The following is a 17,073-nucleotide window of genomic DNA, read 5'->3' on the forward strand; positions in this document are numbered from 1 at the left end:
GTTTTTAATTAGCCAAATGCTTGCAATTAGCCTCTTAAATTCTACCTAGCCTCAGGTGGTGCGGTCATTGTTCTGGTTTTGCTTGGTTCCTGGGACCACATGAGCAGCAATGGGCTATCTAGGGACTGGATCCAGGCTATCCAGCAATCCTGCTAACCTCACTTGAAACCGAGACTGTCTCACTGGGGAATTGAAGGGGATCGGAGCAGGGAAGAAAAACCTGCTTTGGTGGGGTGGTGCGGGTGGGAGTGTGGTGATAGAGGCGTAGTGCTGAGACCTGTTCAAATGACAAGTGAGGTCTAGAACCCAGGTTTCCTCCTCCTAACCCAATGCTCTTCCCCTTCTGAGCCTCAGTATCCTCGTCTCTAAAATGGGAATAATAATTCCTATCCTGCCCTCATCACCAAGGATCAAATGAGTTAGTGTAGGAAGTAGGTGTGAATACAAAGCAATGTGACCTGAAAGTCCATGATCACATCAAATGTGAAAGCTCTTTAAAGTTCTTCATATGCTCCCGGTGGCCCTGGCCACTGCTTCTTGGACTCTGACCTTCTCAGTCACTTCTACTGTCCGTAATTCCTGACTCCATTGTCTTCTAATCCTGCCAACTCTCCCCCCAACTATGAGTGATTAGAGGGCAGTACTTAGCACATAGTAGGTGCTCAACAAATGTTGGTTGGATATATGAAGCTTTGTATGGGAGGGTTAGGCCCCAAGGAGCAGGCACAGAGAAACACTCATGATGCCTTGGATGGGGGCAGTGGTGGGGAATTTATTCCCTGTTCTCCTCAGCCTTGCCTCTCACTCCACTGTACTTCTTCAAGGCAAGAGATGGCCTGATTTGTCTTATTTGTATCTGTGATATTTCACGCAGAGCCAGGCACAAAATGGTTGGTAACTGCTTTTTGATTGGCTGAGCGAATGAGACAGGGTGATGTGGTAGAGACAGCATGGAATTAAGTGGTGGGTAGAACTTGGGAGCCTGGCCTTACCATTTTCTTTAGGTACATATTTACTGCATGCTCCTTATGTACCAGGCAGGTACTAGGCTGCAAAAATGAATTTTTATTTTGATTTATTTATTTTTGAGATGGGGTCTCACTCTGTCCCCCAGGCTGGAATGCAGTGGCACGACCATAGCTCACTGTAGTCTCCACCTCCTAGGCTCATGCAGTCCTCCCACCTCAGCCTCCTGAGTAGCTGGGACCACAGGCATGTGCCACCACACCTGGCTAATTATTTTAGTTTTTGTAGAGACAGAGTCTCACTTTGTTGCCCAGGCTAGTCTTAAACTCCTGGGCTCAAGTGATCCTCCTGCCTCGGCCTCCCAAAGTATTGGGACTACAGGAGTGAGCCACTGTGCCCGGTCAAAAATAAATTTTTAAACTCACAGTCTTGTAAGGGAGCAGATGAGTGAGCAAACGACCATGCTGTATATGATAGAGACATATGCTACATATGTTGGTGGCCAAAAAAGAAAAGGACAGACTCTCCTAGGAAGTTCCGCAAGGCAGGAACCTTAAGCCAGGTCTCAGCTTCAGAAAACTACTTAACCTCTCTGGGTCTCTGTTTCCTAAGCTATCCCTTTAGGAGACTGAAGTCTCTGCAGCGGCGAGGAGGAAATGAAATAAAATAATATGAAGAAAACATGTGGCACTGGATAGTCTTTTTTTTCTTTTTTCTTTTCTTTTTTTTTTTTTTTTTTTTTTGAGACGGAGTCTTGCTCTGTGGCCCAGGCTGGAGTGCAGTGGTGCGATCTCGGCTCACTGCAACCTCTGCCTCCCAGATTCAAGCGATTCTCCTGCCTCAGCCTCCTGAGTAGCTGGGATTACAAGGCATGCGCCACCATGCCGGGCTAATTTTTGTATTTTTAGTAGAGATGGGGTTTCACCATGTTGGCCAGGCTGGTCTCAAATTCCTGGCCTCAAGTGATCTGCTGCCTTGGCCTCCGGAAATGCTGGGGGTTACAGGTGTGAGCCACCACACCTGGCCTAAATAATATATATATTTTTTGAGACAAAGTCTCACTCTGTCACCCAGGCTGGAGTGCAGTGGCGAGATCTCGGCTCACTGCAACCTCCGCCTCCCGGGTTCAAACGATTCTCCTGCCTCAGCCTCCTGAGTAGTTGGGATTACAGACATGCACCACCATGCCGGGCTAATTTTTGTATTTTTAGTAGAGATGAGTTTTTACCATGTTGGGCATGGTGAAACTTAATAACTTAATAAAAGTTCAAAATGTCAGCTTGAAACTAGGCCTGGGATTGGTTGCTGGGGGGAGCTTGGGGAGGGCAGGAGCTGAAGGAATTCCAGGAAGCTGGTCCATACACAGCCTCACCCTCTCTCTGCTGGTTAGTACCTGTGCAGCCTTGAGTAAGTCCCTCACCTTCTGTAAGTCTCAGGCACTCTATCTGCAAAGTGAGGATAATACGCTTGTTGTATGACTCAATTGAGAAACTTCACGCAAGTCACCTACAACATGCTAGGCACATAGTAAGTACTAGAAAATATTAGCTCTTCCTTATGATTTTTACCACCATATTTCACAGAGAGACCACATCTGCACGCTGACACACGCATGTTGCATATGTGTGGACTCCTGGATATGCTCAGGAGGGGCGGAGGGTGAGAGGGCCTGGGGTTAGGCTGAATGACAGCTGGCTGCTGCTCAGTCTGAGAAGACTTCCTGGAGGTGAGGCGACCAGAACTCTGTAGAGAAGGTGGGAGGGGTCAGGATTGGCTTGGGTGATGGAACTGGGGGAGTTCGGCCTGTGGTTCATGCCCAAGTTGGGGGAGCCCGCTTCATGGGAAACACGTCAAAGGGAAAGGTGGCCCCTGACAGCAGGAACTTAGTTATCTCAGGCACGTAGGCCACCTCCCCCCACCACACTGCACTCCCCCTGCCTGGGCCAGTCCTGCCAGCAGCATCCCAGCTGCTTGGTAGCCCGGCTGGTCCCCTGACCTTCCTAAGCAAGGCAGCCTGGCGGCCATGCTGGGTTGCTGTGGTAACTGGCGGCCTCCCAGCTGGGTTGCCCGGGTAACCGGTTAGCTGGCGTTCGGAGAGGAGGGTGGTGAGCTGGGGGAAGTCAGCCTCAAAAGAGGCAGAGAAGGACAAGGGCTGGACAAGGAGGAAGACAGATCCCAGATGCCCCCAGCACAGCCCTCTCCTCTCTCCCTCATGGGACTGGGAAAGCCAGAAAAAGGCAGGTAGGAAAGAATGTTGTGCTGTTTCCGACCCTTTGTGTGTATGTTTTGCAGTGTGAGTCGTCTTGGCCCTCATGGGACGTTTAGGGGATTTGACAGGGCGGCTCAGGAGCTAACCCTGGCAGTGATAAAACCAGGGGCCATCCAAACCAAGACGTCAGTCCTGGTCCTCCCCCCGCCCCATCTCCCAGACAATTTTACCTCTTTGAGCTTTGATTTCTTCATCTGTAAAATGGAGGGAACTTGGACTTCCAGCGCCCACGTTTGGGGGCAGTGCCTGGCACTGTCAGTGGTGGGTTTCCTTCCTCTCCTTCCGTAGCGATTTTTGACTTGGTGGCTGCTTTCCAGCCTGTGAACGGCTTGCACTAGAGGCCAACACTGCTCTGAGCCCAGCCCTGCAGAGGGGATGGTGGTGGGATGGTTGGAATTCTTGAGAAATTAGAGACATGGCTCTTACCTCAAGGAGTTTACCAGCTCACTCTGCTGAGGGCAGAACGCAAGTTACACAGGTGGGAACATCTGCAAGAGCAAGAAAGGTTTTTTGTTTTTGTTTTTGTTTTTGAGACACGGTCTTACTCTGTCACCCATGCTGGAGTGTCCTGGTGACATCATAGCTCATTGCAGCCTCGACCTCCCTGGCTCAAGCCATCCTCCCACCTCAGCCTCCCAAGGAGCTGGGACTACAGGTGCTCACCACTGTGCCCAGCTAATTTTTGTATTTTTTGGTAGAGACGGTTTCACCATGTTGTCCAGGCTGGTCTTGAACTTCTGGGCTCAAGTGATCCATCTGCCTCGGCTTCCCAAAGTGCTGGGATTACAGACAGGAGCCACTGCACCTGGCCAGAATGTTTTAAAAGGAAGACATCGAAGTTTTTGACTGCAACCAGTAGAAATACATTCCAGGAGCACATGCGTGTTACCCTTACTGTAAGTGGTGCATGTCATATTGCAGTCTTGTCTGGCCTATACATATTTATTTTTAAAGATAGTCTTCATCATTCAGCTTGTTTTCACACTCACAGATGAGTCACTTCTTTCAGTGAAACACTGAGACAGCGTGCACACTAAGGCTCTTCAGGTATGTATAGGCCCTCCCACTGCTCTCACCTTCCGGGTGCCGTCACCTAGGGGATCTTCGCCACTCTGATCTATGAAGTCACCAAGATGCAGAAGTCTCATGACTTGCCTAGGGCCAGAGGCAAAAAGTCCTGGAGCCAAGGCTCAAGCTGGGTCTCTGTTGCTCAGGTCCACAGCCCACCCCAACGCCTGCTGAATCTGCTGCCCAGTTTTATTCCTGCTGTGAGGAGAACTCAAGGATTATTTTCTTTTCTTTTCTTTTCTTTTTGAGATGGAGTCCTGCTCTGTTGCCCAGGCTGGAGTGCAGTGGTGTAATCTTGGCTCACTGCAACCTCTGGCTCCTGGGTTCAAGTGATTCTCCTGCCTCAGCCTCCCAAGTAGCTGGGATTACAGGCACACACCACCATGCCCAGCTAATTTTTTTGTGCTTTTAGTAGAGACGGGTTTCGCCATATTGGCCAGGCTGGTCTCGAACTCCTGACCTCAGGTGATCCACCCGCCTCGGCCTCCCAAAGTGCTGGGATTATAGGCATGAGCCACTGCACCCGGCCAAGAACTCAAGGATTCTTATAGGGAGAGAAACAGAGATCTCAAGATCCAAACAGTTCCCAGGTGTCTGTCCTGGCGCCCTTAAAATTGAGGGCCTGGAGCCAGGCCCAGAGCTCAGGCTCCTCTTGTCTGCTGTCTTGGGGACTGCAGAGGCTGGGACTGAGGAGAGCTGTGAAAAGAGAAGGCCAGGCTTGAAGCAGTCTGGGTGTTCCCTCCGTGTCTGAGGGGAGTCAGCCGGGAAGGATGGGTGGGGCTAGCTGCGTGGGCTGAAGCTAACCCCTCCCGACAAGCTGTTCTGGCTGCCAAGTGACTGGACCTCACTGTGAGGGCAGACTTGGTGTCGGGGGCCCAGGCCATGCCTAGAGGCCTCAGGCTTCTGGGAGGTTTTTTGACAGGAAAGCCTTAAACCAGTCCCCAGAGAAGCCTGTTTCTCATTGTCTATCTCCCATCTGACAATGGAGATGACAGACAGCAGGAGGTCTGCCAAGTGTGGCCTTGAGCACAGGCTAAGGTCAGCAGGGTCGGGGAGGCAGCGGGTGGAGGGGGGCGCGGTTTGGCACCTGGTGGCTGAGGTTGGGAGTGCCTGGAGCGAGAGGGACGCGAGTGGCTGTGGGATAACCAGGCTGAATGCTGACCCTATAAATATTTATTGTGATAAAATAAAGATAAGGCCTGGAATAAGAAGCAGGAGCGAATGAAGGAATTCACACTGCTCAGTTCCATTTTCAGCCGTGCTCTGTGAATTTAGCCTGTGTGTCCATCTCTCAGGACTGGGTTGGTTTGTGTGGGGTTCAGTAGCTGGTATCGTTCCTTCCCTTCCCACATGGACTTTGCTCTTTGCAAACAGAAGAACAGGCAAGGCATTTATGGCTGGGATGTATTTCCTTGCTGTTTGGGTGTATTCTCTTTTCAGCTTCAAGCCGCCCAACCTGCCCTGTGTTGAAGGGAGGGCTGAGGGGTGGCTGATGGCTGAATTAGGGCCCGTGGCTTGGGGAGGAGGTTGCAGAGGGTCAAGAAGCTTCAGCTCTAGCTGTGTCCTTGTCTCTCTAGGCTTCTTGTTAATTTACTCAGCACCCACTGCTTTAAGCAGCATTTCCAGCTGTAAAAATGAGAGCAGTCAGAAGGTATCTTGTCCAGGCTCTTGATTTGGTATTTACGGCTCTTGGTGCCTCTGTAACATGTGGTGTTACAGGCCAGGGTGGTGGGTGTGTGCAACTAGGAATTCCGCTGAAATTCAAGTGGGATGTACGTGTCTAGCTCCAGCTGGGTGAGTAGAGGCTGGGGAGATGGTGGGTTTCTGCAAAGGAGAATCAGTACTTCAGATTGGTACCAGCCAGCAAGGAGAGCATGCCCAGTGCTTCAGGAAGAACTGATTTACACTATGAAGTTGGATGAGTGTCTTTCTTGTAGGAACCCCTAATCACTGCACTGCATCCATATACTCTGCCATCTACCCACTCAATATACTCTATTCTCCCAGCTTGTCCAGGGTGACCTTTGATTGCCTTGGAAGAGTCTGTTTCTGAGATGATGGGTCACTTACCCATGGCCACATTGAGAAGTGAGGGAGGAATCAGAATTAGAATTTATGGATGTTTCCATGTTTCCTGCTGAGCCATCTTCTTGCCCCTCGTGTGACCCAACTGTGAGTGTGGGTGTGTATTAACCAGTAAGAGAAATAGAGGTATGGGGGATATGGTTATTTATTTGACTCCACTTTGTCATGGCTCCCGCTGTGGTCATGGCTCATTTGTGGTGGCTCAGAGCTGCCCAGCTGGCCACCCCTCCCCAGGTGCCCAGACCCGTGTTCTGGAAGAGGCAGGTGGTAGATGCTGCCTCCTCTAGGGGGGGTGAGAGTGAGAGTGTTTGCTGCTCTCATGTTCCCATGCATACAGAGAGGGCCTGTCAGCTGCTCTAGGTATAATCGAGGGGGCCGTCAGACAGTGCAGAAATCTAGTCACAAAGCAGCCGAGGCAGGGCTTAGAGGCAGAGCTAGGGTGGAGGGAGAATCAGAGACCACACCCAGTGCCAGCAGTCTTCCTTGGTCCCTGCTGCCCACTTGTGATTGAGGAGGGGGCTATCCAATGGGGCAGCGCCTCTTCTCGGAGCCATAGCTTCCCTTTGCAGAACAGGCCTTCTCCGAATCCAGAAACCAAGTGTCCCCACTTAAAGCCAGCTTAACCATCTCGTGGTGGCTAGCAGGGTGAGCTTCACTCATTCTCTTCTTTTCTCTGTACTCCTCTCCACACCTTTCTGCTCTTCCTTGCTATCCCTGTAACAGGGGTCACTTTTCTTGTGTGTTCAGATGTGAGCATGGAAAGCAATTGGGAAGTTGGGTGAGCTGATTTTCTCCAGGGCTTCTGGTCTCTTACCATTAAGGTCAAGTGACTCAGCAGAGAAAGGAGGGTTTGCTCCAGTGGTTTTGTTGGGGGGAACCTGCTCTGGGGTCGAGGGGAGCAGAACATAGTGTGGGGGAAGAGGGGACAGGAGGAGTCGTTGTTGGCCCTGCTGTTCTTTTCAGGAAATGCTAGAGTGCGCCTCCACCAGCTCTCTAGTACTTGTGCTGTGGGTGAGGCTGAACCCAGGTCACAGTGCACGTGGGCGCTGAGGGAGGGTAACGGGGAGATCCTGTGACATCTGCCTCATGGTGGCATCCAGACCTGAGGGGGGCGGGAAGAAGAGAACCTGAGACCTCTGGAAGGGTGGCACAGCACAGATGGGGAGTGTGGAGAGGGTTCTCAGTGGAAAGAAACCTCAAAGGGAGTGGGGCCGGGGGCTGAGCAAGGAAGCCTGGGTTGGCAGGCACAGGGGAAGCTCAGGCACCTTCTGATGGGCTGTGTGTGGTCAAGCTGTCCTGGCTTCCTTGTTAGGAAAGTCTGCAGGGAGGGGGTAGAGTGGTAAGGATGGAGACAGAGAGTGTCTAGACCTCAGGAAGGACTTTTTTGCATCAAAATAGAAAGCATCCCAATCGGGCCCAGTGTCTTCCAGATTTGGTGTTGTCAGAACCAAGGCCAAAGTCATCAACACTTATACTTATTAAGTTATATTTTTAAAAGTGTCCTTTAATTGGCTGAATCAGCCAGTTGGAAATAGAAGTTGTTCTGAAATATTCCATCCACATATGTCTTTCTTGCCGATAAATGTGTATCTCCCCACAGCAATTAACATAATGTCTTGAAAGAGGTGGTGCTCGGTAAGTCGCCTTCCCCACCTTCCCCAGGCTTTATGCTTGGGGCGGGGGTGACATAGGAGGGATAAGGTGCGGGAACTCCAGTTATGATGGAGCTCTCACACCCACATCTTTTCCTGGGCTAGATTTCAGCTTGTTTCTCCACCTATTGGCTCAGAGCCAGGATCCCTGCTTCCCAGTCACTGGCTGAAGGATTGGCAGGATGGGGTTGGATCACATCTTGTCTGTCCTTTTCTGCTTTCCTGCTTGGAGATGTTGCTTTGTCACTCACTTCTGGGGCACCCTGATAATATGGATGAGGTACTGGTCTGCAGTATAATTTGGGATAGAAAACACGGAACCTCTTTTATACTTTTTATAATTGACTCTATATATTTTTAAATATTTCTTTTTTTTTGAGATGGAGTCTCAGTCTGTCACCCAGGCTGGAGTGCGGTGGCACAATCTCGGCTGACTGCAACCTCCGCCTCCCGGGTTCAAGCAATTCTCCTGCCTCAGCCTCTGGAGCAGCTGGGGTTACAGGTGTGCTCCACCACGTCCAGCTTATTTTTGTATTTTTAGTAGAGATGGGGTTTCACCATGTTGGCCAGGCTAGTCTTCAACTCCTGAGCTTGAATGATCCACCTGCCTAGGCCTCCCAAAGTGCTAGGATTACAGGCGTGAGCCACCAAGCCTGGCCTTAAATGTTTCTTTTTGAGAAGGAGCGGGCTATTTTCAGCCGGCTTAGAGGAGTTTATCACTCCCACAAGAACCTCAGGAGAGAACGGGTCAGGGAAGAGCGAGGTGTCAGCAGCAACAGCTCATTTACATATTTTCTGCAACTCTTCCCTTGGCTCAAATTGCAGGCATCCTGGCCAAGTTTCTTTATTTTTTCGAGACAGGGTCTTGCTGCATTGCCCAGGCTGGTCTCAAACTCCTGGGCTTAAGCTATCCTCCTGCCACAGCCTCCTGAGTAGCTGGGATTATAGGCACGCACCACTGAGCCTGGCTCTGGCCAAGTTTTAGTCTGGGCATTACTGTCACTTTCTTTCCATCACACACACCAAAGTCAGCGGCAAGTCTGGGCTTAATGTAGCTCATTATAGACACTGTGCTCCTGGTGTCAGAGTCTATTTTTCCAGATGGAATGACCAGGATGGGGGAGGGACTGAGAGTCTCAGCCTTGAAAGTAATCTTTTACTTGGTCAGCTTTTCTCCCATATAGCAGGTGCCTTTCTAGTGTCTCGGGCACATGCTCAGGCCAGCCACTGCTTGAAAGCCCCCAGTGACTAGGAGCACTGCCCTGTGAAGTAGCTTTTTCTATTGTTATGGACAGTTTCAACTTGTATCATTCCTTAATGTTGAGCTTAAGTTTCCTTCTAACTTCCACACGGTGGTACCAGTTTAACATCCTGGCCATCCTTTTCGGGGCTCACTTGTTTGTCATTGTTTCAAGAGTCAGGCAAGTATGGGGAAAGCATATAACCCAGTGGGGAAGATATGGGGTCTGTCATCTGCCTGCCTGGGTTTGCACCTGGCTTCCCACTCACCAGCTGTGTGACCCTGGTTATAATCCTTAACCTCTCTGAGCCTTGGTTTACTCATCTGTAAAATGTGAGTGATGATAGTACTTACCTCATAGAGTTGTCTAGAGGGTTAAATACATTAATACATGTAAAAAGCTTGGAACAGTGCCTGGCAACCAAAGGCGATTCAGTACATGGTAGCTTTTAATCTCTCTTGAAATAAATTGTCTGGAATTGAACACAATACTCTAGACGTGGTCTGTTCCTTGGGACCCTGATGCCCTCAAACTTGATGATATATTTCTATTATGTCAGACTAAATTTGCAAATCGCTGGTGTTTAAATTTAGCTCATTGTACTGAAGCCCTCAGGTTATTTTCCCACGGACAGCTGTCAGGCTTAGATCTCCCCTTTGCTGCATAAAAGATGTGATCTGAGTTAGAGGGAAGGTCAGGGTCAAGGGGAGCCCAAAGCCTCCCCTCACATTGGTTCCAAGCACACATGAACTCTCATTGATGCAGTCGCGTCCTTTTTATAATGCTGTTCCGCGATCTGGCGTTCTATTTGGAAAATCTCTTGACCCACACTGGGCTGAAATAAAATTCCCTCCCCATGGGTCTTTTCTTTCTTTCAGTGGGTCTCTTTTATTCTTCTTTGCTCATTCGTTGCATTTGCTTATCAGGTGAGCTGAGCACTTACTGTTGGGAACTTCCTTACCTCCAACTCTAGCTCCTCTACTTCTCCAAGTTCCCAGGCTATAGGGGAAAAGACACAGGTGCCCACAGCATAATCAGAGTGACTGTTTTCACAGACAAACCTCTGGGGCTCTCTAAATCCTTGCTCTTCATGGTCCACTAGCATCTGTATCATCAAGGAGCTTGCTGGAAATGCAGAATCTCAGGCCTCACCCCAACATGCTGAATCAGAATCTATGTTTTAACAAGACCCTCCAGGTGATTCATATGCGCATTAAAAGTGGAGAAGTCTTGCTCTAGGTTATTCAATGTGGAGTAGGAATGCGGAAAGCAAGAAGCCTATCTTTCAAGGCCTTGAAATTAGTCCTACTGATCAGGTTCCTGGAGACATAAAGCTATTTCTGGAATATATGCTCACAAGCTTTTTCTTGGAATGCTCATAATAAAGGTATTTTTTGTTTGTTTTGTTTCGTTTTGTTTTGTTTTGCTATGTTGTCCAGGCTGGTCTTGAACTCCAAGAGCAGTTCTCCCACCTCAGCCTCCCGAGTAGCTGGGACTACAAAGCGTGCACCACTGTGCTCAGCCCATGATGTTTTTATAAAATACTCCTTTTCTTTTCTTTTCTTTTTTTTTTTTTTTTTTTTGAGACAGAGTTTCATTCTGTCGCCCAGGAGGGAGTGCAGTGGCGCAATCTCGGCTCACTGCAACCTCTGCCTCCCAGGCTCAAGTGATCCTCCTGCCTCAGCCTCCCGGGTAGCTGGAATGACAGGCATGTGCCACCACACATGGTTAATTTTTGTATTTTAATGGAGACAGGGTTTCACCATGTTGGCCAGCCTGCTCTTGAACTCCTGGCATCAAATGATCTGCCCGCCTCAGCCTTTCAAAGTGCTGGGATTACAAGCATGAGCCACTGCACCCGGTCACTCATGCATTTAAAAAAATATAGATTGTACTTGTGTTTTCCCCATTTTATTAGTAACATACACTTGGGCTCATGTATTTCAAACCACTGGATATGTACAGTTGCTTTAAATGTTTGGTTTTATGTTTCTGATCTACTTTTTTTGGTTAATATTAGGCTATGATTCCAGTATACGGAATCCTGATTCTGCCATCACTGTGTTAGTCATCCCTCTCAGCTTTGTCAGTAGCAAATCTGATAACCATGCCTTCTAAGTCTTTATGCAAATCATGGATGAAAATGTAGACCACAGCAGGATCAAGAACAGATCCCTGTGGTGCACCCTTAGAAGCTCATTCATTTATTTAGCCAGCAATGTTGACTTCCAGAGCTCCATCCCTGCAATCAGATGAACTGGTTATAGCTCCATCCCTGTTCCCTGCTGACCTTTGGCAAGGTATTACTGCACCAGACTCCCAGTTCTTTATCTGTAGCCAAGGAAGTTGGACGAGTCACCAGCATCCTCTGGGGGTGCTTTAAAGAAATGCATGTTCCTGGGCCCCTACCCTTTTCCCCACAGATCCTGGTTCAGTTGGTCTGTGGTGGGTACCCAACACCAGTATTTTGAAAAAGCCCTCAAAGCAGAGAGCAAAAAGTTCTCTGGGTAATTCTAGTGTGAAGCCAGGATTGAGAACCACTGGACCAGATAATCTCTAACAACCATGATCTGCCTTCCTGATCCAGGAGGATTCCTGGGGGCCTGGTACATGTCTTCTGGGGCCTCTTGTCCTATGGCCTAAGCCCTGCTGGCTGCAGACCACACGATAGGAGAGGGGCCTAGCTGGCTGATAGAGCACCGTGGCCAGGCACTGGGTATGCTGTACAGGACTATAAAGCACCCTGGTTTTCCCCGCATCCCTGGGAGAGGAGTTGGGATGCCTCCTATCAGCTGCTCACTCTCCTGCCTATCTTCTCTGGACAAAAGAATCATCTCTGACTTCTCTGAAGTTAGCTCCTTCTCTGTGTTTCTGAGCTTGCTGCTTAACAAAAATAGCCAAAGGCCAGTGTAAGTCTGTTTCGGGGAGTCAGCACCCTGTCTGATTCCTCTCTTTGTCTTCTGTTTCTTGCCTCCCATAACTCTGGGGGCAACAGCAGCTCTGAGGCCTTCTCTTGCATCTCTTTCCCTCAAGAGACTCCCACAGGCTGAGGACTGCACCACTCCAGAGCCGTAGCAGCTCTCAGGAATGTTGCTGGCCAACGCATCAACACAAAAAGACCTCTCTGACATGGCCCTGGGGGTCAGGGTACCTACTTGCCCAGGTCGGCTCATTTGAGGCAAGACCGGCTTCTACCTTGGGGCTCAGGTTGTTGCTTTGAGCATCGCTTGCCTGCTTCTGGGATATGAGTGTGTCCAGGATGTGTGGTCTCATCTTCTCCCTGCATCTCCGCAGTTGTGCTGGTACGGGAGTGTCTCTGCAGTGGGCCTGTTAATTGGTGCTTCAGCTGGCTGATTGACTCTAATGCGGGTGAACATTTATTTACCCCAGCAGCCGCCTCTCAGACAGCCGTTAATTGCAGGCACGAGAGAGACAATAATTACGGGATAATGGGTGGCTTTTGTGTGAGTCCTTCTCTTCGCACTGTGTCAGCAAACACAGAGAGTTTGTTTTCTAACGTTCAGCTACCCTGCTGGGGAATAACACACCCCCCTCCCACTCACTCCATCCCTGTCATCCAGTCCACCCTTCCCTTTCCCTGTCCTGGGTGACAGAACATGTTCCAATTTTCCAAAATGTTGTTTCCTTCCAATTCTCATGCAGGCATGACCCCATTTTTTTGATTTGTGAGGTCTAACTCGTACTTTTAAAAAAGTAGTGCTTAATTAACTTTGCCTAAAAATGGGTAAGCAAATGTTAAACTATATGCCTATTCCATGTGCCTCCTGATCTTTGTTAATGTGTTTATATAGTTGTAATTGATGTGTAGCTAGTGTCTTGTGTCATGAATTTCTTTTTTTGTTTAATATTATTTTATACAAACACTCCCAGGTATGATAATGATCTATAAATTTGTCATTTTAAATAGCTGTAAGTAATTCTGTCATGTTGCTCCATTACTGGATTGCTTTTCTCTTGTTACTGAGAATTTGGGTTGTTTCCAATTTGTTGCTATTGTGAATAGCTCTGCTATAAATGTCTTTATATGTACTGATTTTCCCCCTAGTTATTTCCCTGGGGGTTCATTGAATTATGAAATTATATTGATCTGGGATCCTGTTGGGAAGAATGGAGGGGCTTGGGGAGCTGGAGGCTACTGGGAGAGTTTAACTGATTCCCTCCTCTCCCTCTCCCAGCACACAATTCCTCTTCTTTTCACCTCTTTTTGCATCCATTTTGAGTATGATCCTTGCCCCAACTTCCCTGGTAACAGCCCAGGTTGGTGAGATGGAGACTTGGTGTTCCGGTTATGTATTGCCGCATAGCAGGCCACCCAAAATGTAGTGGCTGAGAACAAGGGCTGATGCCTGTCTCCCAGGGTTCTCTAGGTTGACTGGGCTCGGGGAGGGGTGGCCCTTGCTTAGGTCATTTCCGGCCATGGCTGTCCTCTGAAGGCTCGACTGGCTGGGCTGCCCGGGAGGCTCCTCACATGTCTGGCAAAGATGCCAGCTGTCATCGGGGAGCTCAGCAGGGCCTGTCAACCTGAGCACCACAAGTGGCCTCTCCACGTGGCTTGGACTTCCCTCAGTGAGGCGGTTGGTTCTAAGAGAGAATGTCTCAAGAGAGCATTCCAGGAGACCCAAGTGGAAACTGCAAGGCTTCTTATGCCCTAGCCTCAGGAGTCACACAGAGTCATGTCCGTTGCGTGCTGCTGGTCCAGCTGAACCTGCCCAGATGCACGGGGTGGGGAATTGACTCCACTTCCCAATGGGAGGGAACAGCAAAGAATCTGTAGACCTCTTTGGTCTTCCACTCTTAAAGACTGCAAGCATGTATTGGTTAGTAGCCTGTGCATCCTACCAGGGCCTGCCTTAGGAGAGGCCATGTGAGAGTCCCTCTTCCCATCCCCTTCATTTCCATAGAAGCAGTCTGCTCCTGTCTTACTTCCATTTACCAAAATCCTGCCCGTTTTCAGAAGTCATCTGATCTCTCAGCCTTCCCTGGTTGCCCACAGGAGCCACAAGGCTCCCTGTCTTTATCTGCCTTTGTCTCACATGGCTCTTCTCACAGTTATTTATGGGCTTGGCTTGCTAGGTTGTAAACTCTTGGAAGGCAAAGACTCTGTCATGTTCTTCTTGTTAATCTTGACACCCCACCCTAAAGACCTAGTAAAGTTCCTGGCATAGAAAAGGGCTTCCATCTGCTTTCCCCTTTTTCACACATTTGCGACGGCACTGCCTGTTGAACTAATGAGTTCTTATGAACTAATGACCTTAATGGAGCGGGGGGTGGTGGGAAGAGAACAAGCACTTGCCACACACTTTGTATGTGCACTTAACAGAGCAGGCTAGGAGCTTTACATATATTCTTTTACATTCTTTTACATATGTGGCAGCCACTGGGAAGGGGCTTCCTTGGTAGAGCTGGAAAGTAAGTAGCAGCATTACTATTTTATAGAGGATGGAGTTGAGGTTTGGAAATGTTAAGTAACGTGCACAGTGACATAGTTGGGTCACCTAGTTAGCAAGTCATGGAGCCATAATTCAAACCTAGGTCTTCAGGAATTTAGGGCACATATTCCCTCCTGTACGCTTAACCTCTTGGAACCTCAGTTTCTTCATCTGTAAATGGAGAGAAGAATACATCATAGGGTTGTTTGGATGAAAAGAAATAAGACTGTAAGCCATCCAGGGCTGTACTTGGCATCGAGTAGGCATTCATTCCCTATTGCCTGCCATGCCATCACTTCTTGTTCTCAAGGCTTTGACAAGCACTTTACCCACCTGGCATGCCTTTATGGCTGTCAATGCAGTTGATGGGTTTGCCCTCCTCATCTTTGGGTGTGTGCGTTGTTCACCAGCATACATATGACTACTGTGGTACATGCCTTCCAATTACTCCTCCCCTCCCACTGGAGCACAAGTGAGTCATTTTCCCTGGACTCCCCCCCAAGTGAGAGACCGCCATCTTCTTTGTAACACAGTACAGACAGCCAGGTCTCCCAGTCACGCCAGAGGCTTCTCCTAGAGCAGCTGAGGCGAGGGATTCCACCCTTCCACATTAATTGCTTTTGTTTGCTCCTTTAAAATTAATTCCAACGAGAGCTCACTAACTCTTTCTTTTTCCTCATCTCATGCTCACTTGTTCTCTTCACTACTCAGTTTTGTTTTCCATTTCTTGGTCTTGCTCTGTCTCAGAGCATATAGGAGCCCCATTCAGAATGATTCTGCAATGGTGACATCTCGTTGGGTGAGTTAGGATGTAGGCTAGTAAGGAGGTAGCAGCTACTGGGGAGGGGCTTGCTTGGTAGAGCTGGGGAGAGCTATAATTTATGTCTTTTGCTTCCTGATTCCCTTCCTTCTTATTCCTTTGGCTCTGGTCTCCTCGTTCTCTGGCCCGAAGCACTGCCTGGGAAGGGAGGAGCTGGCTGGTTTAGGCGTCCACTAGTCTGGTCTGATCTGTCCCTTCATTCCCCAACTCAGTTTCATCTCCCACTCCCCTGCCTGGCCATTGATATATGGCATAGAGTTGCCAGAATCACAGAAGGCAGAGGAGATTGGATTCTTTCTCTTAACTCTTCTCATACCCTTCCCTCCAAGGGTTCAAACTGAAAAGTCTAGGAGTCCAGAAAGGGATGAGATTTTAAAAACTCTTTCCTCCCTGCCTTCAGGTTCTTCCTTCTTCCCAGTGCTAGTCCTTTGGAGGAGCAGCAGGGCTCAGGGGCAGGCAAAAGGGACGCTTTCCCAGCAAACTGCCCTGCCAGAGCCTTGGAGGAGGCCTCTTTAGACCTGGCTTTCTTTATTGTTCTGGTACAGCCCTAGCAGGGGACTTGTCACAGGCAGTTGCTAGCTTTTGTGATTCTGTTCCAGTCATTGACCTGGATGCCTGGAGTTTGACAAATCTTCAAGTAAGGAAATGCTTTTCCTGTATCCATGTGAATTTGCAAATATATGTCTTTTGTGCTTACAAGCCCATGGGAGGGTGAGGCAGGGAGGAGGAGGGCAGAATGCAAGCTGGACAGTATGCAAGTTGGCCTAGTGCATGATCTAAGTATTTTCCCCAGTGTATGTATGTGCATGCACACACACACACACACTCACACACACGTGCACACACACACACCTCTTTCAGGAGGTCTGCCCTGATGGCCTCAGCTAGAACTAACCTGTCCTTCCACTGAATTCCTGTGGCACCAGTGACTTGTATCACTCACAGCAAATCTATGCTTTCAGTTGTACGGTGGTAGCAGAAGATCATATTGGATAAATAAGTTGGGGCTGGATTATAAAAGGCCTTGCCTTTCAAGCCTCCATCCTGTAGACAGTAGAGAAGCACTGCAGGTTTGTGAGCCAGGGCATGATTGAATTGTCACTTGTGGGGAGCAGGGAGACCAGACCAGAGGTGGAGGCACCCTGTCATCTCAAGGGCAACAGGACTGGGGATGACTTGGTGCAGGTGGGTTGCTGGACCAGTTTAATCTGCAGTCTGAAGGCAGTGTCACGGACAGGGAAGATTGGTTGGTGATGAGGGTTTAGGATGCCACACTGAGAGCTGTTTTGGGGGCTCAGTGGGTGTGGTTGGGGACCTGTGTCTTAGGGTAGAGTTGGTGACTGGAGACAGAAGAAGACCAGATGGAATTAGGTACAGGACCCTTACAAAGCCCTTCTTGACACTAGAGAAGTTCACATTGGGCCACCCCTTATGTAGGGGCATTTGCCCTGGAACGCTTTAGAGGCTTCTCTTAAAGGTGACATGGCAGAATTATTTGCTAGCTATCAAAGTTATTGAGATG

At 49.1% G+C, this 17,073-nt stretch overlaps 1 protein-coding gene across 21 annotated transcripts in view; it reads left to right on the forward strand.

The window, feature by feature from the left end:
* PLEKHA6 (pleckstrin homology domain containing A6) overlaps positions 1 to 17,073 on the forward strand; it is a 155,267-nt gene that overhangs the window by 23,499 nt on the left and 114,695 nt on the right. The window contains exon 1 of one of the 21 annotated variants that reach the window (XM_058430411.1): positions 3,064 to 3,207. The exons of 19 other annotated variants lie outside the window; for them this stretch is intronic. In XM_058430411.1, the coding sequence (XP_058286394.1) occupies positions 3,146 to 3,207 (62 nt within the window). In that variant the 5' untranslated portion in view covers positions 3,064 to 3,145. Of the gene's footprint in view, positions 1 to 3,063; positions 3,208 to 17,073 lie in introns of those variants that run through there. One more of the 21 variants, XM_058430415.1, reaches the window with a different exon arrangement.

This window comes from Hylobates moloch, unplaced genomic scaffold (assembly GCF_009828535.3).
Source record: "Hylobates moloch isolate HMO894 unplaced genomic scaffold, HMol_V3 SCAFFOLD_18, whole genome shotgun sequence".
Classification (NCBI taxonomy): Eukaryota; Metazoa; Chordata; class Mammalia; order Primates; family Hylobatidae; genus Hylobates; species Hylobates moloch.